Here is a 26,459-nt window from a genome sequence, read left to right as displayed (position 1 = left end):
CATGCACTGTCAACTGTGGGATCTTATATAGACAGGTGTGTGCCTTTTCAAATCATGTCCAACCAATTGAATTTACCACAGGTGGACTCCAATCAAGTTGTAGAAACATCTCAAGGATGATCAATGGAAACAAGATGCATCTGAATTTGAACGCATTTGAATGCATCTGAACAGGATGCATCTGAATCATCTCAATTTCGAGTCATAGCAAAGGGGCTGAATACTTATGTAAATAAGGTATTTCTGTGTTTTATTTGTAATACATTTGCAAACATGTTTTACTTTTTTATTCTGAATGCACTGTATATGATAGGTTCAGATTTGGTCCAGTCTGGTCAATCTGTGGATGTTAACAGGCATGGACTGACCAAATGGAAACATTTCAACGTCCATGGACATCCGCTGTTGGTCGGTTCTCAGTGGGCGAGGATGCTGGATACAGTAAATGGAAAGAGAGGGGGCTCATGGGAGAGGTGTCAGTAAGAACTGGGACAGGTGACATTAACTGGTGAGTGAGTGAGTGAGTTTGTCCAGACAGACTATTTTAACACTCTTGGTTTGACCCCTAGACAACAGAAAGACAAAGAAAACAGGTATGAGCAGAACATAACAGTATGCAGGTGGAAGGGAGGACAGTAGCAGGTGGAAGGGAGGACAGTAGCAGGTGGCCCAACTAGTTTGGTACTATTATGATTTCCCATTATAGCCAATTCATTTGCAGAAATAATGTTACTGATTTTTGGGTAATTCCGTTGCCAATCACTTCATAATTGATAAACAACATTGATATCAGTTAAATCACTATAACTAAATTGGTAGATTTACCATTACTTCATACGTCTGTGAACTTTCAGTATACTCCCTCCTCATGAGGGAGAGAAATGAGAAAATATCTTAAAGATATCTGGGTTTTTGGTAACGGAATTACAAAGCACAAGGCAATATTTCCTAAACTTACAGAAGGTAAACAATTTCTCCAAAACTAAATATACGTGTTGATATTAGTTGGCAGGGGTCTTAACGCCAACATTATTATGTTTAAATGTATTTCTGATAACATCTACCAGAAAGTTTTAAAAGGTTTCTAAGACCACTTTTCTATCTGTTTATCAAGAAATCAGATGGAAAATAGTAAAAAAATGTTTTATCTATACCTTCATTTCAGATTTCATTTGACACCCAATTAGATATGCTCCTATGACTTCATATGTTGGTGCTCATGGGTCTTTTTCGATGGAAATTACTGTAGTCTTTTGTTAACATCCATGTGTCTACTGTCAAAAATACTAAGCTTAACTTGAAAATAAATATTTGGTTTCCGTGAACTTGATAGATCAGACTTACAGTGCAGCAAGCCAACATTTTTCTGCAAAGTGATTGGACACAAGTTGCACACACAGTGAGGCCCATGGCTAGAATGTGTGCTGTGTTGCACAGCTGAGTGCAAAGCGTAGTTTACTCCCCCACTAACTGTGCTGGGAGCACCTCCCCTCTCTCCCCAGAGCTGCTCTACAGTCTTCAACTCTCACTGGGCAGCTGTGCCTCTATAAATAGGCAGAGTCCAGCTGCTGGGGTGGGTGAGGATGAGGGGGTGGGATAAGGATGAGGAATTTAAATAGGAACTTCCAGGCTCTTACAGAGAATGTAGACTGAGTACCCTACCGTTCAGAATGTCCCTTCCCATCCTTCCCCCCCGTTCTGTTCTCCCTGCAGGTCCTGCTCCCTTTCCTCATGGTATTGTACAACGTCTACAATGTCCCTGTCAATAAATCATACAAAACACAATGTCCTAAACACTAGGCTACACCCACGATAACATGGTGAGATCCTAAGCAGAGCAACATGGCAGCAGGCTATTTTCTGTTAGGTAGAATGTAGTCAGGGCAGCATATGAAATGTCTGAGCATTATCAGGCTGTTCCTAAAGCAGATGGGAACAGCTGTGGCTGTGGTGTCTGGAGTTCAGTGGGGTTCATGAAGCCATAGATCTACTGACAGCCAGCCTACTACTGTATAATCCTCTTATGGCTCTCCTTTCTCCCCATTCTGCCATCCCCCTGACAATACCAGAAGCATAATCTACCATTGACTGAGTCACATTAACTACACAGAAGAGGGCAGGACTCTGGACTCATAAATACAACATCCTGTGAAGAGAGGTGACCTCTGGAGCTGGTTGCAGTTAATTCCTGGCAGTGGGTCACACGCCCATATTCTCTCTCCACACCGCTGGCTGCTTTAGAGAATGACAGTGACGTAGCGCTGAGCGGTTGCTTGCTAACTACTCCTGGAGGCATCGAAGCAGCAGAATGATGGGAATAGACAGGATAAGTGTTCAGCAGACAGACATCAGGGCAGCAGCGGCTGTAAGGGGCTGCTCAGACAGACAGGAGAGCTGTCTACTGATCCACATCAACATACAGCAGCGGCCATTGTGGCGCAGCAGCTGTACCTAGACAGTCAAACACTGGAAAAAAAAAAACACAAGGCCAAGCAAGCGCTTCAGCTCATTCAGACAGGATCAGACGTGACAGCACAGAAACTATTGTTTCAGAATTTGCCACAACATTATCATGCTTCTGAGTGGATAACACAGTTAAATACATCATTTCTGGTGGATGTGTTGTGAAGGGGCAGTCAACATTGTTAATCCTACACACAAGCAACACAGCCATTAACCTAATGCACCCTGACAATTGTTGCTACGCTAAGCCGAGGTATCTCTAAATATATGGCTGGAGACAAAAACGTGATAACAGATGACATCAAAAGTATTGGCTATTATTATGTATAGGCCTGGAAGCAGAGGTTCAATGAACTGCATGTAGGCGGCTGCGGCCTGATGCATTCACTCCACAAGACTATGCCATTGAATTCATGATAATGACAGTAATCTTCAATGTCAACAATCTTTTTCTCTATTGTGTTTTGCTGCTCGCTAATTTGATATTTATATAAAATTAAAGGCAAACCTGAACAACAATCAAGTTGATTTTAAATCCAAGAGGGTCTTGTAGTCTTGGTTTGTTTTCCTAATGCCTTGCAGATGAATACAAAACTGTCAGTACTCCTCTAGCTTTCGAGAGCCCCACTCCCTCAACCTCTCCACTCCCTCAACCTCTCCACTCCCTCAACCTCTCCACTCCCTCAACCTCTCCACTCCCTCAACCTCTCCACTCCCTCAACCTCTCCACTCCCTCAACCTCTCCACTCCCTCAACCTCTCCACTCCCTCAACCTCTCCACTCCCTCAACCTCTCCACTCCCTCAACCTCTCCACTCCCACCTCCATGCAGCCTTCTGGCCCTGAGGGGGACATAGGAGATGCCGTGCTGTATCAGCAGAGCTCTGGAGCACGAAGGCCTTTAATAAACCTCCACTACTTCCATCTAGCCTCTTCCGATGAGAAGAGAGACAGCCTATAGGGAGGTCAGAGACCTGGCAGTGTGTTACCAGGACAACAACATCTCCCTCAACGCCAGCAAGACAAAGGAGCTGATCGTGGACTACAGGAAGCTGAGGGCCGAGCACACCGACATCGATGGGGCTGTAGTGGAGCGGGTTGAGAGAATCAAGTTTCTCTGTGTCCACATCACTAAGAAATTAACATGGTCCACACACACACCATCGCAGTCGTGAAGAAGGCACGATAACAATTATTCTCCCTCAGGAGACTGAAAAGATTCAGCATGGGCCCTTAGATCCTCAAAAAGTTCTACAACTGCACCACTGGCTGCATCACCGCTTGGTATCAGACCGCTTGGCATCAGACCGCAAGGTGCTACAGAGGGTAGTGCGTACGGCCCAGTACATCACTGGGGCCAAGCTCCCTGCCATCCAGGACCTCTATACCTGGCGGTGTCAGGGGAAGGCCCTAAAGATTGTCAGAGACTCCAGCCACCCAACTCATGGACTGTTCTCTCTGCTACCGCACAGCAAGCACTACTGATGCACCAAGTTGGGAATCAACAGGGCCCTGAACAGCTTCAACGCCCAAGCCATAAGACTGCTAAATAGTTCATAAAATAGCTGCCTGGACTATCTGCATTAGGGCTGTCCCAGACAAAAAAATAATAATAATCTTGGTTGACCAAAAGTCGTCTGTTCTTTCGACCAATTGATTGCTAGAAAATGTTAAACGTGTATTCTTCCATATACAGACATGGTTTTTATTTCTTATTTAACACATACTTTTATATAAAGCAATGACATAACAATAATACATTAGCAAACATAAGCTCTTTAATCCAACCCCTCAGCCACTCTCAGCCCATCACAACTATCAGCAGCATACCACCCTGCATACCACTGCTGGCTTGCTTCTGAAGCTAAGCAGGGTTGGTCCTTTGTTTCAAGTGTATGTGGCGGTTCTAGCTTGTATGGCGCCCTGGGCAAACCGGGCGAACCCCCCCCCCCCCCCCCCCCCCCCCTCCAGCGCCCGCCCCCGCGTGAGCCCCGTGTCGCTCCCGGCAAGATGCAGCCCTGGGCTGCTGCCCATGTTTCCCGTACCTAAATCCGCTACTGATTTGTATTAGTCTATAAATAAATCTCTTTTCCAAAATTCGTCATCTCTTCTATGTCTTATTCGACTAGTATTTTGTAAAGTGTAAGGATAATAATTCAGCCATAGTTGTTCTGAAATGTTTTTTGCTTGCCAACATTTTACTCCCTCCTCTATGTTTAATATAATAATAATATAATAATATAATACACCTACATTAATTTCGGTTGCCTATCTTGACATTCATTTTGATCTATAGAAAGTATTTGACTCTGATGTATGCCACATAAAGAATTTGACTATAGCCACAAAATTAAGGAAATTAGAAGGGGAGAGAATTCTGGCAGGGGGGGAGATTTTCGGCACAACACCGGAACCTATTTCAGTCCAAGTCAAGCACTGACAAGAAGCCTTTATGACATTTCACTGGATCAGAGCATGACATTTTTCCCTTTCACGCTGAGTGGTTATCGAAAGGAAGAGAGCTGGAAAAGATTTTTCAAATACATTGAGAAACTATTGTAATTCTCAATGGATATAAAAACAGACTTCCGTTTGCTTGCTGTTTGAGGTGAAGAAAACATCACTTTGACAAGCTCCACAGGTTGTTTGTTAAGCCAATCAGAAATACTATCAGATCCCAAAATGGGCACATTTATATGCCTACATTTGCTCGCAGGCCAGGTAGCCTATAGTCCTACTTCTATGTGTGCACGTCCTTACTCAACATTGACAGGAGCACTCCAAACAAAAAACAATGACTAAATTGACAGAACTCATAAATGGAATTAAAGAAACCAAAACATGTGTCTCACAAGTGTAGCATAGGTTGTGCACTCCGCAAACAATGTGTCCATTCAGACAAGGATAACAGGAAGACTGGAATAATAATATTGAATGCATTAAAAGAAATAACCATAACCAAAGTAACAGATTAGAAATGATAGGAATTAACGTTAAATATACTACTGGTGATATATGTAATGGGGAATTGATATACACTAACAATCAAATGCAAACAATTCACACAATGAAGTTATGAAACAATGAATATGCACTGATTGTCGGGAAAGAGCGAGAAAGAAGTGCATTGTGCATCTGGGTGCATGGTCAATCCGATGTCTGCATTGGCCATGCAGCATTTATGGTGATACGGCCTCAGCAGAAGTCAGGGCATTCATACTTCTTGCGCTTTATGGAGCAGTGCAGCACTGTTGTCAAGGAAGTGAGTTTGTGTTTATACAGGATGTACCACCCCACCTACTGTCAACTAATCATGTCAATTCGGAGCTAAACATAGCCTTCCGCATTGTTACAAAATTTGGGAGACGCCTGGCGATGCGGTACAGAGATATTTGTTACAGCTCGACTAAAACAGTCTTGGTCGACCAACAGCCTAACAACTGACTAATTGGGGTCAGCCCTAAACTCTTTTAACTCATCACATACACTGCTGCTACTGTTGATTATCTATCCTGTTGCCTAGTCACTTTATCCCTACCTATATGTACATAATGCATCTACCTCCATTACCTCGTACCTCTGCACATCGACTCAGTACTGGTACCCTGTGTACAGTGGCTAGAAAAAGTATTAAAACCCTTTGGAATTACCTGGATTTCTGCATAAATTGGTCATCAAATTTGATCTGATCTTCATCTAAGTCACAACAATAGACAAACTTAAAATAATAACACACAAATTATTGTATTTTTCTTGTCTATATTGAATAGATAATATAAACATTCACAGTGTCGGTTGGAAAAAGTATGCGAACCCCTAGGCTAATGACTTCTCCAAAAGCTAATTGGAGTCAGCTAACCTGTAGTCCAATCAGTGGATGAGATTGGAGATGTTGGTTAGAGCTGCCTTGCCCTATAAAAAAACACTCACAAAATTTGAGTTTTCTATTCACAAGAAGAATTGCTGATGTGAACCATGCCTCGAACAAAAGAGATCTCAGAAGACATAAGATTAAGAATGTGTTGACTTGCATAATGCTGGTAAGGGTTACAAAAGTATCTCTGAAAGCCTTGATGTTCATCAGTCCACAGTAAGACAAATTGTCTATAAATGGAGACAGTACAGCACTGTTGCTACTCTCCCTAGGAGTGGCCGTCCTGCAAAGATGACTGCAAGAGCACAGCGCAGAATGCTCAATGAGCTTAAGAAGAATCCTAGAGTGTCAGCTAAAGAGACAGAAATCTCTGGAACATGCCAACATCTCTGTTGACTAGTCCACGATACGTAAAACAAGAATGGTGTTCATGGGAGGACACCACGGAAGAAGCTACTGCTGTCCAAAAAAAACATTGCTGCACGTCTGAAGTTTGCAACTTGATTCAGAAGCCCTGGTAAGCAAAGTGGACCTGGAGAGATGTGGCTAAATCAAGTGCGCCTACTAAACTCGCATAGAGCTGTTTTTATGAGTGAGTTCATTTGAAAGTTTTTATTCATCACTGTCAACACTGTTTTTATTAAACACTATTACAAAACATAAAATATGCTTCCCAGTACTTCCACTCGCACTGCAGCAGCAATGGGCTCCCGAGTGGTGCAGCGGTCTGCATTTCAGTGCTAAAGGCATCACTACAGACCCTGGTCCGATTCCAGGCTGTATCACAACTGGCCGTGATTGGGAGTCCCATGGGGGCGGCGCACAATTGGCCCAGCGTCGTCCGGGTTAGGGTTTGGCCGGGGTAGGCCGTCATTGTAAATAAGAATTTGTTCTTAACTGACTTGCCTAGTTAAATAACGGTAAAAAGATTAGTAGCCAAGTGTACCGATAGCCCTGAGTTTGTATTATTATTAGCAGCTCGTGGTGTCTATTTCAATATCGAGGAATATTTCACTATCTCTGGTTATAGGAACAACATGAATTTGTGCATGAGGCAGATGGGGTGCGACTCCAGCTTCCCCATCAGGTAGAAGACTGTGTCCCCTTTCTCTGGTCAGTCTCACCGGAGGAAAGGAAGGAGAAAGCAGGGACTGTGAAAGGCAGATACTGTGGCTCTTCCCCTCCCTCCGCTGAGACTAATTCTGTGTTCAAAACAACTGGGAACTTGGAAATGTCTGACTTCCGACTTCAGTGCATTCAAGACAACTGAGAACTCTGGGGAAAAAACGAGATCCGACTGGGGAAAATAGTTTTGAACGGTCATCCAATTCGGAATTTCAAGAGCTCCGACTTCCCGACGTCATGATTTGACCTAGCTATCCCAGTTGTCTTGAAAGCACCATAACCATCAGATGCAGGTACCATCAGTCCAGTAAAATTTTAAAAAGCTAATTATTTACATTTGTTCTACACCAATTGATTTATTTTGTTATCGTAACTCGAGTTTTTAAATATAATATGGTCTGAGAATAACAATATTGGCAGGCCAGGCATATAGCCAATATGCTATGATAATCTATTAGGCCTATGGCCCAAACCTCATTCCTACAGAATTGTTTTAACTAGGTTAATGTAAAAAAAATAAAAAAAAGGTTTAACAAATAATTATGAGCGGTAGATCTCGGCTTGCTTTTTGACTGCGAAAGTGATCTTGACTCAGATAAGGTTGGTGACCACTGATCTTGAGGAGTAGTCCTTAGATGGGCACAAGTTAAGTTAATTTATAGCTCAGGTTGGTAGAGCCAAGGTAGTGGATTCGATTCCCGTGACTATCCATATGTAAAATTTATGCACGCATGACCGTAAGTTGCTTTGGATAAAAGCATCTGCTAAATGGCATATATTATTACATTATATGCCTTCAGAATGAGGTTCTTATTCTCAAACACCCCCTTTACCCCACTTGGCCATCTCATTACTGAAATGGCTAAAGAGCTCAAATTGGGGAAAAGTCTGATTTAATTTTATAACAGTTGTATATTTTCATTTTGAAATATTTCTATTTTCAGTGTTATGTTTTTACTCAGACTTTTTCATTAGGGGAGCATGCATAAAATATTACAAATACTGATTTGATTATTACTTTTTTGGACTTCAAAAACAATAATGATGTCAAATGCATATCTAAGAATAATTATGAAATAGATAAGTACAGATCCTAATATGAGCAATTCAAGAAGAAACTGTGTGAAAAATGACTCGTGATATTATTATTATTTTTTTTTACAGTTTTGTGAGAATGATTTGCCTACACTGTAGTGTCTATAGTGTTAATCTATGTTCCACATGTGTGATGTCTCCTTTCAAGAGTCCTCTCCCATTTCTGCTGCATGCTACAGCAAATCAGCCAAACAGAGTGTGAGAGGGGCCTTACAAGAACATATAGGCTACTGTGTTGTTACCTCTTCAAATTGAAACTTAAGAGAAGGGGGTAGGCTTTAGGCAGCAAACTGGGGGTGACAATGAGAAGGGGGAAGAAAGAAAACAAAAAGGTGTTGAATTGGAGGGAAGTAAGCAAGCGGCTATCGCGAACACATAAATATAAGTGGCTCAAAAATGACAACGGGTATATGAATACAGAAGGAGGTCGATAGGTAGGTAGGCAGCTGAGAGGTCAGAGGATACAGTTGCTCATGAGCTATTGTTGTCCACCATCATCTTAAACTCCCATAATGGCTGGACATTGTTATTGTCAACTGGGATGAGAAAATGCTATAAAAACAGTCAGCCTACACACAAGCAGTCTTATTGCATTGAAGTTGTGAAGTCAGTGGAAGCTTTGGTTGCCACCTGTCATTTATCGATCCCAGCAAAGTCTTTGCCTGAGTGGAATGGTGAGGATAGATTATCTGAAGATCCAGACTGAGTGTCTACAAGCTGTCAGCTTTGGAGCCCAGCTGTCAATGAACTGTCTCTGTTGTCTTACTTCACTTCCATTGTTAGCTTTAGCCAAGACACACACACGCACTCAAGGACACACAGGAGCACACACACAAAGGACACGTAGGATAGAATGCCTTTCTTTTGTCTACAGTATTTGGACCAAATGCTGAGGACAGTGGCAACTGACTGCCAACAGCCCTCTGCATCAAACTACCAAGAGATGTGGACAGAGTTGAGTCTTTAGAGAAGCCTACCTAGCACTATTTAGCAATTCAGCAAGTCAAATTCTAGCCTATCTGCATAGCTTTTTATTTATGAAGCCATTCAAACAGACTGACAGGTGGAAGGTTGGAGAAGCATTAGGCTAGATTCAAAGATGGTGCAGAGTTGTCTGTCGGGGGATTGAAAAAGATTTGGAGAATAATCTATTTAGGCCCACAGTTCACGACAGCTGACATACTGTGTTGTCCCCTGGGGTGGAGCTTTCCTGACCCTGTCCTTCATTGCTTTATCTGTGTCCTTCCCACAGCATTAGCTAATTGGCTCTGGATGTTGAAGAAGACGAATGAGATTTGAAGGCAGGCTGGCAAGAAACAAGACAAGCAGAGGGGCCCAAGTAATTCTGTGAGGCAGCACAGACAGAGACACTAGCAGCACAGTCTCCATTTTCATCATCCTTCCTCCCAGCAACAGCCCAGGACTGCTGGGGCAGCAGAGCAGAGATCTCCCAGGTTGATGAACATGTACTGGAACTGTAGACCTAAGTAAGGCAGTGGCAGTCATGAAATTTTGTCCTGCAAAAGACCGCCGGTCTGTATGTTATCTGGCAATGCTTCATGGCAGAGGCTGTAGGCTTGTTTGTTGAGCTGACAAGATCTGCTTATCGTCCAACGGCATTATTTTATATTATATGATTTTATAGTAAGAAGAATATAATTTAACTTAGCTGAATAAAATATAAAGGATATCTTTCCCATTCCGGAGCGAGTGTGCATATGACGTGGCTATGTTGAGCATAAAAGTGATCATTTGAAACAGGTTTTATATGCTAGATTTAGAGTAATTTGGCAATGTTAGTTGTGAATGATACAGCCCTTAGAATGTCTTAGAAATCCAAACATATACGGGCTGCATGACACGAGTATAGGCCATTGATGATTTGAGAAAGTATCAAAAAAGATTGCGCTCTGTGCCTTGCCTCAGGCTGCACAGCTGTTCTCTCATCAAGTAATCATATTTTCTCCCATCAGACAATTCTCAATTTATTATTGTCATTACTAATATTTAAAATTTGTTTCGATTTAGAATGGCACATTATCAAATGGGCAGGAACTGATGACAGAGAGGCCACTTCGGTTGTATATCGGAACATGCTCGTAACATGAGCAGCTGAGAAATAAATATAACACTTATTTCACTACACCCATTAAAACCTCTTGGCGCACCGATCCCTTTAGCGGGATCATTTTCGTCAACATCAGCTGAATTGCAGAGCGCCAAATTCAAATTAAATTACTAAAAATATTTAATTTTCATGAAATCACAAGTGCAATATACCAAAACACAGCTTAGCTTGCGTGTCAGATTTCAAACCAAGCGTTTATGTGAGCACAGCTCTCTCAGCAGACAAAACATTACAAACAGCTAGCAGCAAAGTAGATTGGTCATGAAAGTCAGAAAAGCAATCAAATTAATTGCTTACCTTCGATGATCTTCGGATGTTTGCACTCACGAGACTCCCAGTTCTACAATAAATGTTAGTTTTGTTCGATAAAGATTATTTTTATATCCAAAAACCTCCATTTAGTTGGAGCGTTTTGTTGAATAATCTACAGGCAGGTGCTTGGGGTCATAGGCCTATGCATAAACTCTAATATTGGTGTGGTTAGAGTGACAATAGAGCCCTGAGTACCAAGCCATTAGGACCATGGTTTTAGTAAATCGGGTACTACCGAAACATGTCCAGAGAGCATAGCCGGAGGTCATCACGTGGTCACATGGAATTTTACTGAGGTCATGACTCATGACTGGCGGTAATATGGTCACCTTATGACCTCCTCTCTCCTAGTTATGGAAAGGTCCCAGACAGTAGACACCCTCTCTCATGCTTTATGCTGAGATGCAGAAGAAGCACAAGTAACCCATTAGTCACTGTGTCAAAATTAGACTAGTGTGTAAAGATTGTTGTGCTTGATATGTCTGGATGGGAGATGTATAGAAGGAATGTACTAGTAGCCTAATATTTTATCTTCAGAGAGTAAAATGTGTATTTCACAGACAAATCAGGAGCATTACATAGGAAGGTGGGAACACTACAGAAGCTCTATAACAGGGACTATTGATGTGAAATATGCATACCGTGAAACAGTCCTATTGCCTTAAATCCATTGGCTCTCGGAATATCAAACACTGACTTCAAAACATAAAATATTCACAAAAATAGAGAAGAATGCCCAAATGATCTAACTTTCGGCATGGGGAACCCATTAGATGCACCATCTGCTGTGAATATAATGAACAAGTGAAGCGATGTCCTCATGTGCATTTCACAGCGTGGTCAGATCTGGTCAGAACTCTGGATGTCCTGCTCATCATTAACACATTGTTTTGACATCTTTCTAAGACATCGTTGTGTGCAACATCTTTATGTGCGGAGGATGGGGATGATTGGGCATCACTTAGCCTTAGAAAGAACAGGCATGCTGTATGGCTAAAGATTTTTCTCCACTTGTCCTTCTGCTGTAATTGAATATGTGCAGCTGAGACCAGCACTATATATGGCCTGAATGGGAGAGGACTAATGTAGCCTTGCTCTGAGGTTCTGTGAGTTACAGGAAATTATGTTGTCCAATAAGTATGCAGTTTAATTTCCTGGAGCATGATATCCACAGGCGAGAGTGAGATTGTGTGAGTACATTGTTGCATGGAGAGGGTCAGGCCCAAGGTCCTAGACAGGACAGAACCGGCTAGGGCTTTTCTGCTCCAAAAACTATCCTAGATCTGGCTGGTCAGTGTCTGGTTAGTTGAAAGCAGTCTAGCTCTGTAAAGATCCACATTGTGGCCACCAAGACCACAAGTGTCACAACAGATTACTTCTATACTGTAGACAGGGCCCAGCAAACATGGCTAAAAGGCAGTTATGTTTGCCTTTTGATGATTTTCTGAAATGGCTGCTGTGTGTTTGCATGTGTCCGTATGTGTGTGTGTGTGTCCGTGTGTGTGTTTGGGAACAGGTCAATCCTCGGTCTCGAGCTGTGAAGCCACAGTCAGTAAACACCTTTTATCTTGCCGTAAGGGAAATCATCTGGCAGGCTGTCTGAACTGTAGCCATGTTTAGAAGACAACTTCAGTTTCTGAACAACAAAAACACCACAATGTTTTTGTAAAGACTGATATTCAATACCACACTTACTAACAGACTGCATTCAAATCAGATTACAGGCTTAAAATAGCCTAGATGCCTCTGTTAATGTAGCAAAAAACATTCATCTTAAAAGACTGACAGGACTGAAAGAGCTAAAGAAAAGGCCTGGGTTAAGAAGAGAGCAAGCTAGTCATGGATTTTAAACACCATCTTATGAATATTTCAGAGGGACGGTGAATGAAAATGCAAGTGCAGGACTCCAGTTCCCTCCTCTACAAGCGGATGGTGAGCCCTGTTTTTCCAGGATTAAAAATAGCAGTATGAGCTGAGCTCTGCTGAAGAGGGTGACGGACTTAGAGATGAAGCGTGAATGATGCTCCCACAAAAACACTGCTTTGAGGTTCTACAGCACTCTGCTTAATCAGTGCTAGCAAACCTTACTAAATTCATTGGCTTACATGTGAGATTCCATGGCTACAAATAGCCTGAACTTTAAATAAACTCACAACTAAGTTTATGTTTAGGGACTAGGCTAGAGGTCGACCGATTATGATTTTTCAACGCCGATACCGATTATTGGAGGGCCAAAAAAGCCGATACCCATTAATCGGCCAATTTTTTTATTTTATTTGTAATAATGACAATTACAACAATACTGAATGGACACTTATGGTTTAAATAATAATAATAATACTGAATGTTCAATTTGGTTTAAATAATGCAAAAAAAAAAGTGTTGGAGAAGTAAGTAAAAGTGCAATATGTGCCATGTAAGAAAGCTAACGTTTAAGTTCCTTTCTCAGAACATGAGAGCATATGAAAGCTGGTGCTTCCTTTCAACATGAGTCTTCAATATTCCCAGGTAAGAAGTTTAAGGTTGTAGTTATTATAGGAATTATAGGGCTATTTCTCTCTATACCATTTGTATTTCATGAACCTTTGACTATTGGATGTTCTTATAGGCACTTTAGTATTGCCAGTGTAACAGTATAGCATCCATCCCTCTCCTCGCTCCTCCCTGGGCTCGAACCAGGAACACAACGACAACAGCCACCCTCGAAGCAGTGTTACCCATGCAGAGCAAGGGAAACAATCACTCCAAGGCTCAGAGCGAGCAAGTGACGTTTGAAACGCTATTAGCGCGTGCTAACTAGCCAGCCATTTCACTTCGGTTTTACACCAGCCGCATCTCGGGAGTTGATAGGCTTGAAGTCATAAACAGCGCAATGCTTGACGCACAACGAAGAGCTGCTGGCAAAATGCACGAAAGTGCTTTTTGAATGAATGTTTACGCGCCTGCTTCTGCCTACCACCGCTCAGTCAGATACTTAGATACTTGTATGCTCAGTCAGATTATATGCAACGCATGACACGCTAGATAATATCTAGGAATATCATCAACCATGTGTAGTTAACTAGTGATTATGATTGATTGATAGTTTTTTATAACATAAGTTTAATGCTAGCTAGCAACTTACTCTGGCTTACTGCATTCGCGTAACAGGCAGTCTCCTTGTGGAGTGCACACAGCTGACAAGGTGAAAATCTGTCGTTCTGCCCCTGAACGAGGCAGTTAACCCACCGTTCCTAGGCCGTCATTGTAAATAAGAAGGTGTTCTTAACTGACTTGCCTAGTTAAATAAAGAGAAACTGCGTTACGCCAGTGACCTAGATGGGAAACTATTAAGAAAGGTAGCAGACTGTATTGCCACCCCTATTTGCTATGTCTTTAATCAAAGCCTAAAGGAATGGGTGTCGATAGGCATGGAAGGAAGCTAGGAAGCTAAAGTAATTCCTCTGCATAAAAAGAGCCAGCAAAGGGTGCTTGACTATAACAGCTGCCCAATCAGTTTGCTCCCTCTTAGTAAAATGACGGAGAAAATTGTGGTTGAACAAATACAATACTATTTTTCGAAGGACAAGTTCACAACTGACGTTCAGCATGCGTATAGGGAAGGGCACTCAACTTGTACTGCACTGACTCAGATGACTGATGATTGACTAAAATAAATGGATAATAAGATGGTCGTTGAAGCTGTATTGTTAGATTTCAGTGCAGCCTTTGATGTTATTGATCATAATTTGTAATTGAAAAAACTCACTTGCTATGGCTTTACACCATCTAACATAACATGGTTGGAGAGTTACTTATCCAATAGAATTTAGAGTATTCTTCAATGGAAGATTCTCTAACAGATATGTATAGTGCGGTATCCCTCTGGGCAGTTGCCTAGGGCAGTTACTCTTCTCTATTTTTACAAATGATTTGCCACTTGTCTTACAATAAGCTAAAATGACTATGCACACTCTACACATCAGCACCTAAAGCCAGTGAGCTCACTGAGACTCTTAGCCAGGAGTTACAGTCAAAACAAATGTTATTGGTCACATACACGTGATTAGCAGATGTTATTGCGTGTGTAGCGAAATTACTGTGCTTCTAGCTACAACAGTGCAGTAATATCTAACAAATTACACAACATATACCCAATACACACAAATCTAAGTATGAATGAATTAAGACTATATACATATGGACGAGCAATGTCAGACCGGAATGGACTAAGGTATAGAATATAGTATATACATATGAGACGAGTAATGCAAGATATGTAAACATTATTAAGTGAATGTGATACCGTAGAATAGTATAGAAAACAGTATATACATACAGTGGGGCAAAAAAGTATTTAGTCAGCCACCAATTGTGCAAGTTCTCCCACTTAAAAAGATGAAAGAGGCCTGTAATTTTCATCATAGGTACACTTCAACTATGACAGACAAAATTAGAAAAAAACTGGCTAGAGACTGGCTAGGCCACTCCAGGACCTTGAAATGCTTCTTACGAAGCCACTCCTTCGTTGCCTGGGGCGGTGTGTTTGGGATCATTGTCATGCTGAAAGACCCAGCCACGTTTCATCTTCAATGCCCTTGCTGATGGAAGGAGGTTTTCACTCAAAATCTCACGATACATGGCCCCATTCATTCTTTCCTTTTCACGGATCAGTCGTCCTGGTCCCTTTGCAGAAAAACAGCCCCAACGCATGATGTTTCCACCCCCATGCTTCACAGTAGGTATGGTGTTCTTTGGATGCAACTCAGCATTCTTTGTCCTCCGAACATGACGAGTTGAGTTTTTTCCAAAAAGTTCTATTTTGGTTTCATCTGACCATATGACATTCTCCCAATCTTCTTCTGGATCATCCAAATGCTCTCTAGCAAACTTCAGACGGGCCTGGACATGTACTGGCTTAAGCAGGGGGACACGTCTGGCACTGCAGGATTTGAGGATTCATTAAAAATCCTACAATGTGATTTTCAGGATTTTCTTTTCTCATTTTGTCTGTCATAGTTGAAGGGTACCTATGATGAAAATTACAGGCCTCTCTCATCTTTTTAAGTGGGAGAACTTGCACAATTGGTGGCTGACTAAATACTTTTTTGCCCCACTGTATAAGATGAGTAATGACAGATATGTAAACATTAAGTGATAATTAACAAACTGGTCTTAATTACATCTAAAAACCAAAAGCATTGTATTTGGTACAAAGCATTATCTTAGACCTAAACATCAACTGGAGTTGTGCATAAAGTGTGTGAACATTGAACAAGTTGAAGAAACTGGACCCCTAGGAGTAACATTGGATGGTCAGGTATCATAGTCAAGTTGTTGTGAAGATGGGGAGAGGTACACTACAGTTGAAGTCGCTAGTTTACATACACTTAGGTTGGAGTCATTAAAACTCGTTTTTCAAACACACCTCAAATTTCTTGTTAACAAAAATTTTTTTGGCAAGACATTTAGGACATCTACTTTGTGCATGATAAGTCATTTTTCCAACAATAGTTTATAGACAGATTATTTCACTTATAATTCACTGCATCACAATTCCAGTGGGTCAGAAGTTTACATACACTAAGAAAATTATGTCATGGCTTTAGAAGCTTCTGTTAAGCTAATTGACATCATTTGATTTAATTGGAGTTGTACCTGTGGATTTCAAGGCCTACCTTCAAACTCAGTGCCTTTTTGCTTGACATCATGGGAAATCTAAAGAAATCAGCCAAGACCTCAGAAAAAATTGTAGACCTCCACAAGTCTGGTTCATCTTCACGAGAAATTTACAAACGCCTGAAGGTACCACGTTCATCTGTTCAAACAATAGTATGCAAGTACAAACACCATGGTACCAAGCAGCCGTCATTCGTACTCTGGTGCGAAAAGTGCAAATCAATCCCAAAACAACAACAAAGGATCTTGTGAAGATGCTGGAGGAAACGATTACAAAAGTATTTATATCCACAGTAAAACGAGTCCTATATCGAAATAACCTGAAAGGGCACTCAGCAAGGAAGAAGCCACTGCTCCAAAACCGCCATTAAAAAAGCCAGACAGTTTGCAACTGCATATGGGGACAAAGATCATACTTTTTGGAGAAATGTCCTCTGGTCTGATGAAACAAAAATAGAACTGTTTGGCCATAATGACCATCATTATGTTTGGAGGAAAAAGGGGGAGGCTTGCACGCCGAAGAGCACCATCCCAACTGTGAAGCACGGGGGTGGCAGCATCATGTTGTGGGGGTGCTTTTCTGCAGGAGGGTCTGGTGCACAAAATAGATGGTGTCATGAGGGAAGAAAATTATGGGGATATATTGAAGCAACATCTCAAGACATCAGTCAGGAAGTTAAAGCTTGGTCGCAAATGGGTCTTCCAAATGGACAATGACCCTAAGCATACTTCCAAAGTCGTGGCAAAATGGCTTAAGGCCAACAAAGTCAAGGTATTGGAGTGGCCATCACAAAGCCCTGAACTCAAACCTATAGAACATTTGTGGGCAGAACTGAAAAAGCGTGTGCAAGCAAGGAGGCCTACAAACCTGACTCAGTTACACCAGCTCTGTCAGGAGGAATGGGCCAAAATGCACCCAACTTATTGTGGGAAGCTTGTGGAAGGCTACCCAAAACGTTTGACCCAAGTTAAACTATTTAAAGGCAATGCTACCATATACTAATTGAGTGAATGTATACTTCTGACCCACAGGGAATGTAATGAAAGAAATAAAAGCTGAAATAAATCATTCTCTCATTCTTAAAGTAAAGTGGTGATAACTGACCTAAGACAGGGAATTTTTACTAGGATTAAATGTCAGGAATTGTGAAACTGAATTTAAATGTATTTGGCTAAGGTGTATGTAAACTTCCGACTTCAACTGTATATACACAAAAGTATGTGAACACCCCTTCAAATTAGTGGAATCGGCTACTTCAGTCACACCCGTTGCTGACAGGTGTATAAAACTGAGCATGCAATCTCCATAGACAAACACTGGTAGGAGAATGACCTTACTGAAGATCTCAGCGACTTTCAACGTGGCACAGTCACAGCCACCTTTCAAACAAGTCATTTCGTCAAATTTCTGCACTGTTGAGCTGCCCCGGTCAATTGTATGTGCTGTTTGCATTTGTATTAATTATGGATCCCCATTAGCTGCTGCCAAGGAAGGACCTGTATTGTAAATCAAATTTTACTGCTTGCATCAGTTACTTGATGTGGAATAGAGCCATGACTACATGAAACTCTATGTTGTACTGTGCGCCTTCCATAATCTGTTCTGGACTTGGGGATTGTGAAGAGACCTCTTGTGGCATGTCTTGTGGGGTATGCATGGGGTTCAAACAGACAGCTCGGTGCATTCAACATGTCAATACCTCTCATTAATACAAGTAGTGATGAAGTCAATCACTCCTCCACTTTGAGCCAAGAGAGATTGACATGCATATTATTTATGTTAGCGCTCTGTGTACATCCAAGGGCCAGCCGTGCTGCCCTGTTCTGAGCCAATTGCAAAAATGTTTTCTCCCCAATTTCGTGGTATCCAATTGTTAGTAGCACAGGAGTCGCTAGTGCACAATGAAACAAGGATATCCCTACCGGCCAAACCCTCCCTAAACCCAGACGACGCTAGGCCAATTGTGCGTCGCCCCATGGACCTCCCGGTCACGGCCGGCTGCGACAGAGCCTGGGCTCGAACCCAGAATCTCAGAGGCCCTTAGGACCTTCCTTTTTGATAGTGCTGTTAAGAAGGTAGAGCAGCGCTTTATTATGGACAGACTTCTTCCCATCTTAGCTACTGTTGTATCAATATGTTTTGACCATGACAATTTACAATCCAGGGTTTCTCCAAGCAGTTTAGTCATCTCAACTTGCTGAATTCCCACATTATTTATTATAAGATGTAGTTGAGGTTTAGGATTTAGTGAATGATTTGTCCCAAATACAATGCTTTTAGTTTTAGAAATATTTAGGTCTAACTTATTCCTTGCTGAAACTAACTGCAGCTCTTTGTTGAGTATTGCAGTCATTTCAGTCGCTGTAGTAGCTGACGTGTATAGTGTTGCGTCATCCGTATACATAGATACACTGGCTTTACTCATAGACAGCTTCCCTGGGGAATTCCTGATTCTACCTGGATTATGTTGGAGAGGCTTCCATTAAAGAACACCCTCTGTGTTCTGTTAGACAGGTAACTTTTTATCTACAATATAGCAGGATGTGTAAAGCCATTACACATACGTTTTCCCAGCATCAGACTGTGATCAATAATGTCAAAAGCTGCACTGAAGTCTAACAAAACAGCCCCCACAATCTTTTTATCATCAATTTCGCTCAGCCAATCAGTCTGTATAAGTGCTGTGCTTGTCCTTCCTATAAGCAAGCTGAAAGTCTGTTCACTGTAAAATATCATTGTATCTGGTCAAACACACATTTTTTCCCAAAAGTTTACTAAATGCTGTGAAAGGATCCAAGAACCCAAATGATTAGGGTGGCTCCCATCCTCCTTAGAAAACGTGTTTGTTATTGTGAAGTGGAAACGTCTAGGAGCAACAACAGTCTAAGGCACTGCATCTCAGTGCTAGAGGTGTCACTACAGTCCCTGGTTCGATTCCAGGCTGTATCACAACCGGCCATGATTGAGAGTCCCATAGGGCGGTGCACAATTGGCCCAGCGTCGCCCGAGTTAGGGTTTGGCCAGGGTAGGCCGTCATTGTAAATAAGAATTTGTTCTTAACGGACTTGCCTAGTTAAATAAATAACCACTCAGCCGCGAAGTGGTAGGCCACACAAGCTCACAGAACGGGACCGCCAAGTGCTGAAGCACGTAGCGTGAAAAAATAATCTGTCCTCAGTTGCAACACTGACTACTGAGTTCCGCTGGAAGCAACGTCAGAACAAGAAATGTTCGTCGGGAGCTTCATGAAATGGGTTTCTATGGCCGAGCAGCCGCACACCAGTCTAACATCGCCATGCGCAATGCCAAGCATTGGCTGGAGTGGTGTAAAGCTCGCAGCCATTGGACTGGAGCAGTGGAAATGCGTTCTCTGGAGTGATGAATCACGCTTCATCATCTGACAGACGAATCTGGGTTTGGCGGATGCCAGGAGAACGCTACCTGCCCCAATGTATAGTGCCAACTGTAAAGTTTGGCAGAGGACTAATGGTCTAGGGCTGTTTTTCATGGTTCAGGCCCCTTAGTTCCAGTGAAGGAAAATCTTAACGCTACAGCATGCAATGACATTCTAGATGATTCTGTGCTTCCAACTTTGTGGCAACAGTTTGGGGAAGGCCCTTTCCTGTCTCAGCATGACAATGCCCCTGTGCACAAAGCGATGTCCAAAAATAAATGGTTTGTCGAGATTGGTGTGGAAGAACTTGACTAGCCTGCACAGAGCCCTGACCTCAACCCCATCAAGCACCTTTGGTATGAATTGGAATGCCGACATCAGTGTCCATCCTCACTAATGCTCTTGTAGCTGAATGGAAGCGAGTCCCAGCAGCAATGTTCCAACATCTAGTGGAAAGCCTTCCCAGAAGAGTGGAGGCTGTTATAGCAGCAAAGGGGGGACCAACTCCATATTAATGCCCATGATTCTGGAATGAGATGTTCGATGAGCAAGTGTCCACATACACTACATGACCAAAAGTATGTCGTATTTTTTTTATTTAACTAGGCAAGTCAGTTAAGAACAAATCCTTATTTACAATGACAGCCTATCTGGGCGAAACCCAGATGACGCTGGGCCAATTGTGCACCGCCCTATGGGACTCCCAATCACGGCCGGTTGTGATACAGTCTGGAGTCGAACCAGCGTGTCTGTGGTGACGCCTCAGACCACTGCACCACTCAGGAGCCCCAATGTTCTGTGTTTTTTTACAGACAGATCAACTGTACTAGTTGTTCAGGCTCTGATCTTGTTGCATCTTGATTACTGTCCAGTAACATATTGAGGTGCATCAAAGAAAGACCTAGCAAAGTTGCAGCTGGCCCAAAACAAAGCAGCACGCCTTGCCCTTAACTGCACACATGGAACTAACAACATGCATGATAGTCTTTCATGGTTGAGAGTTGAGGAGAAATGGACTACTTCTCTTCTAGTCTTTTTAAGAAAATGTGTATGTTAAAAATGCCTAACCACTCAATAATCTATTGGCATAAACGTCAAACAGAAATGCATACATAACCCATCAGACACGCCACTATGGCTATCTTCACGGTACCCAAACCAAAACCAGATGTAATACGTTGCTCAGTTATGTATATAGTTATGTCATTGTGGAATGCTCTGTCACCAGAGGTTGCTCTGGCAAAAAGCAAGTTTAGCTTTAAAAAATAGATTTAAAAAAATTATTGTATCACAGCACCTCTCCTCTTTCTAAAGATCATCTAATGTAACTGTACTGTATATAACAATATTCATATGAATAGAGTGTAAATTGAATCTTATGTTCTTGTCTATAACTGTTCTGTATTTGTAAAAAAAAAAAAAATGTGTGGACCCCAGGAAGAGTAGCTGCTGCAGGTGTAGTAGCTAATGGGGGATCCTAATAAACTAAACGAGCTTAGGCAGTGATAAGCTTAGGCTGTGAGTGACACATTGTATCCCAGCCAGGCTGCCTTTGTAAACAAACAATTAGGGCTATTTTTGAAATTTAGGCCTATACCAGGACCTGTTTATCTTCAGGGGAGCTAACATTTTCAGTTAAGACTGTTTTGGAGACACCCAAAAGGTATTACTGTTAGAATATTCAGAAACTTTCAGTTTAACATTTGTGATATAGCTATGCAACTATTTTTCCCAGTATGTTGTTCCAAGCTTTAAGAATGTAAAACTTAAAGGACTGTACCCTGCCAATGTTTGTAGCCTAATAAATAGGCCTATGTCTAGGCCATAGAGTGCCTGTTGTTTTCTTGGTCTGTTCTGTTTCTCTGAGAGACTCATTTCAATTTTATGTAGACCTAGATTTCATAGTCGAAAATAAACAGTTATGAATTGTATTTTATACAAATCTCTTCTATTTTGTACCCACTAATACGAAGTAGACTCCATTACCAGATTTGCACTTTCAAGTATATTTCCCACCCAAACCCATGATTCGATCTCCTAAACTTCGTGAGAAGGTACAGAACGCCTGGCACACTCTGCGATGACGAAGGTTCCATCTCAGACTGCTTCATACTACACCCCAAAAGGCTGCCTGGGTGAGCATGTTCCGCTATGAGATGTGTAAACAGCCAAATGCATCTTACACACTACGTATATCTATATAAATGCAAGTATAGGCTATGAATGATAAGATGAATGTTACTGATAAATGTTATTGATAAACCGTCTTACCTGTAGATGCAGTTTCCATAGCAACGGGAGGCCTTTTCCCATCGTCCTCAAATTTGTGGAATTTTTGATCCAGGTCGCTCGTCTCTTCTCTGCTTTTCGATTTTAAATCTTCACGTAGCTCATCAAACAGAGGTGGTGTACTTCCGAATATGCCATTTCTTTCACAATCGTCCCCAAACCATTTCCCTTCCGAACCTAGTTCGTCACCGGGCTTCGAAGACATGCTTTTAGGGAGAGGTTCAGGTTGCGCGAGAGATAACAGGCACTGAGGCACAAGCTTTAACGCGGGCTACACAATGGATATTGGGTTGATCTAAGCAATAAACAGTAAATTATGATTTGAAATCTATGCTTAAATTGATATTGTAAAATTCTAATGGCTGCGCGGTCCAGTCCGAGAGCACAAGTGAGTGAGGTTGGTTTGTTTTAGTTCAGCGCTTCCACGCTGACGTCATGTCTGTGTAGCTTATGGTTGGCACTTATTTGGGGCAGTCAGCGTGACTATTATTAAAGTGAGTGAATATACCATGGAAGTCAACACAGTATATTTACAAGAGTGCAGCATACATAAAATACACTTTAGACCTTGAAGCTTATTTAAGCATATTTATCAAGTTTGCTTAGAGACCTAAATTAACGCAAATTGTACAATTTTTGAACATACAACACTGTTGTATTTTTATTTTTGTTAAACGCTTACAAGTTAGTAGCCTATGGATGCAAGTCATTTCACTCATACGAATACCCAGGGGGACCATTTAATTTGTTCTTCATGCAAGTTTGTTCTCAAATTACTAGCACTGTAGCGCCCTCGTGTGGGGTTTATCAAAAGTACAACGAAAAAGTTAAGATGGCTCCTGAGCAAAGGGGAGGCACTTGCCTGGATACGGGTTGATGACAAAACCATGCTTGAGCATGCTACATGTGCATACTGTTAATAATATAAACACACAAATTATAATTTATTTTCATAAATACAATAGCAGCAATAACAGATGTCTGAAACAAGTATGACTTTAGTTGTCTGAGCAGACTCAGACAACTAAATCCAAACTCTTGTTCAACTTCAATGTTAGCCAGCTAACATATAGCTAACGTTAACTAAGCAAATGTTTTTTTTTTTATCTGTGAAGTAAATTAGAAAAATAACTAGCTAGTAACATAGCTAATTTGTGAGTCAGACAAATCACATATTGTTGCTCCTTATACTTTGCCTCCTGAGTAGCGAAGCGGTCTAAGGCACTGCATCTCTGTACTTTTCAAATCCAGGCTGTATCACATCCGGCCGTGATTGGGAGTCCCATAGGGCGGTGCACAATTTGCCCAGCGTCATCTGGGTTTGGCCGGGGTAGACCGTCATTGTAAATAATAATTTGTTTTTAACTGACTTGCCTGGTTAAATATTATTATTTTTAAATCTTATTGGTCTATTAACTAATTTACCTCCTGGTGATGTCACCAGGAAGGCCAAAACTTTTCAAACAGCTCAGAAATGTTCAAACAGCTAAAAGGGCATTATTATTATTCTCACAGTATTATTTCAACCTCACTGTTTGGAAATATATATAAAACACATGAAATTCACTTTTTTGACAGCACTGTGCCTTAAAAAATTATCAAATAGCTTCAAACTATTTTGCAGTGATGATGAATACATGGACGTCTCATGGTATGGTGGGGTATGTGTCAGCTATGGGCACCTTTATCTCTTGAATGTTTTGACATTCAGGTTCAAAAAGTCACTTTCTGACCACTTGTACCATGGGCAAATATGTATTGGCATTTTAGTTCAAATCAAAAGGGGTGTGGTCAAAAAGTGATTGAAATCAAATGGAACAGCCCTGTAATTACTTTTTCCAGATGTTTGTTTACTGATACAGTCAGTGTAGCTTGTACTTTAACCTAATTGAAACCCTCAGACAACACCCCGGGTCCTCCCGAGTGGCGCAGCGGTCTAAGGCAGTGCTAGAGGTATCAGTACAGACCCGGGTTCGATCCCAGGCTGCGTTGCAGCCGACCGCGACTGGGAGAACGATGAGGTGGTGAACAATTGGCCCAGTGTCGTCTGGGTTAGGGGAGGGTTTGGCCGACCGGGATGTCCTTGTCCCATCGCGCTTTAGCAACTCCTGTGGCGGGCCGGACACATGCATGCTGACTTTGGTCACCAGTTGTAGTGTTTCCTCCTTGGCAAGGTCGCATGGAGGACACATGGCTCTTGACCTTCGCCTCTCCGGAATCCGTAGAGGAGTTGCAGCGATGGGATAAGACTTTAACACAAGACGTTGTGACAAAATTACACAAAATTACAGTTCTTAGATTTTTTGATATCACAAAAAAGGGGTTAAAAAATAAACAAAAAATCTAAGAACTGTTGAGTGTAATTTTGTATAAACATTTTGTATAAAAATGTCTTGTGTATAATTTTCAGAGTTTGGCTATTGAAGACACTCTTTTTTTGTAACTCATTGCAAACAGGGCATCTTATGAGAAGATAACCCAGGATGGTAACAGCATCACATCCCTGGAGATGTTCTTCTCAGGTTATCTGTGTATGGTTGAACTCTCCCTTTTCCCCAGGCTGTGCCAGCTGACAATGGTAGGCCAGAATATCAGCCACATCCAGGGAGCTCTGGTTGGTGGAATGGCAGCTGACAATAACATCCAGGTTTCTCTTCATTCCTTCATGATGACATCTTGGAGAAGTGTGTGTAGGGTTTAATCTAAAGAGTATCTATATAGAACAGAATTATATTGTCCATCTTTGATTTCTTGATTCAGAATATACTCCAAAATGTCTGCAAAATAACTAATCTAGCTATGATTTGCATTATTATCTTTAATACCAACAATTTTGGGGGGTATTTATTTTCATTATTGCGTGGCATTTCTGGATTTAAGAATTACCATCAGCTACAGAAGTGGTACCTCTATGATAATCAGATCAGTGATATTGAGAATTTGGAGTCACTTGTCAATCTATAGGTGCTGTGGTTTAAGAATAACTTACTGAGAGGTATGGACGCTTTTCTGTGTCATGCGGTGTTTGTAAAGTACCTAATAATCTGTGTGGATTGGTTTTGTTGAAATCACCCATTTTGTTGATGTCTCATCCTTTCTTCATAACTGTTTAAAGGGATTGAACACGCTTCAAAAGATGAGAGAGCTGAACCTAGCTGACAATAACATTGAAAAGATAGGTAGGTTGAAGGGTCATCGCCAATGACTGTAAACTTTACAGATTACGTCTTTGATATACTTTATAATAATAATTGTTCAATTATCTGTTAACTGTTTCACAGGATCCTAATATCAGGCATGAAATCCTAAAATCCTGATCCTAATATCAGCCATTGAAAATCTGAATTTATCTGGGAACAAGATTAGCTCAGTGTGGAAATTAAGTTAAGAAGAAAAACATTCACTTATTTTCAATAATGCGAAGTTGTAATTTTGCACTTTCCCAATCTAATATTTGACTACGGCCTTTAAGTATGGTCAATTACAGGCTTGCTTCTCAGTCAAATATATTGATTGCCTAATCTATAGTAGATTTAGTAGATGTGACCGACCGGCTCAAATCAGTCTTATGTAGTAAAATTTGAAATTGTGTTTTTTACATTGGATAAAAGTAGAGACTCAGAGATACAAAATGGTATTTCATACACTACAGTTAATGAACAATGGGAAGGTAATTTTGCTTTGAAAGTTGATAAACTTGTAAACTCCCTTTTGAGAAAATGTCCTCTGAATGTTTTGGTACTACTACTGGAGAGCACTTCTTTGTCTACACCCATTCAGTGTCGTTCACACTCACATGTTAAGCTTTATCCCCACCGATCAATCAATCAATCAATCAAATGTATGGATGATCTGATCGTTCTGTACTAACAGCAATCATGCACCCAAGCTAACTTGCTAGCTATTTCCAGACACAAATGAGAACAGCTCACTGAACATTACTCGCCCTAGCAGAGCTGGTTAGGCTGTTATGTTATCCAGAGCGTTGGTGACTGCAACTGTGCTGTCAGTTTGTCCATATAATGAATTTTCATTGAAACCTTTATCCTAGTCGACAATGTAGAAATCAGTAACCCAACAAAGGATTGGCTATTATGTTTGATTGGCCGTCAGTCTGGATA

The 26,459-nt window shown here is 41.4% G+C and overlaps 1 protein-coding gene across 1 annotated transcript in view; it reads right to left on the bottom strand.

Moving 5' to 3' along the window:
- The window catches only part of LOC110497848 (reticulon-1-A), a 49,624-nt gene extending 26,830 nt beyond the window's left edge, over window positions 1-22,794 (bottom strand). Inside the window, exon 1 of the mRNA XM_021574279.2 lies at window positions 22,321-22,794. Within this exon, the coding sequence (XP_021429954.2) occupies window positions 22,321-22,543 (223 nt within the window). The 5' untranslated portion in view covers window positions 22,544-22,794. The remainder of the gene's footprint in view (window positions 1-22,320) is intronic.
- Between the last annotated feature and the right edge of the window lie 3,665 nt (window positions 22,795-26,459).

This window comes from Oncorhynchus mykiss, chromosome 19 (assembly GCF_013265735.2).
Source record: "Oncorhynchus mykiss isolate Arlee chromosome 19, USDA_OmykA_1.1, whole genome shotgun sequence".
NCBI classification, from domain to species: domain Eukaryota; kingdom Metazoa; phylum Chordata; class Actinopteri; order Salmoniformes; family Salmonidae; genus Oncorhynchus; species Oncorhynchus mykiss.
The sequence above is the reverse complement of the archived record's forward strand: the minus strand, read 5'-3'. Positions and strand labels throughout refer to the sequence as shown.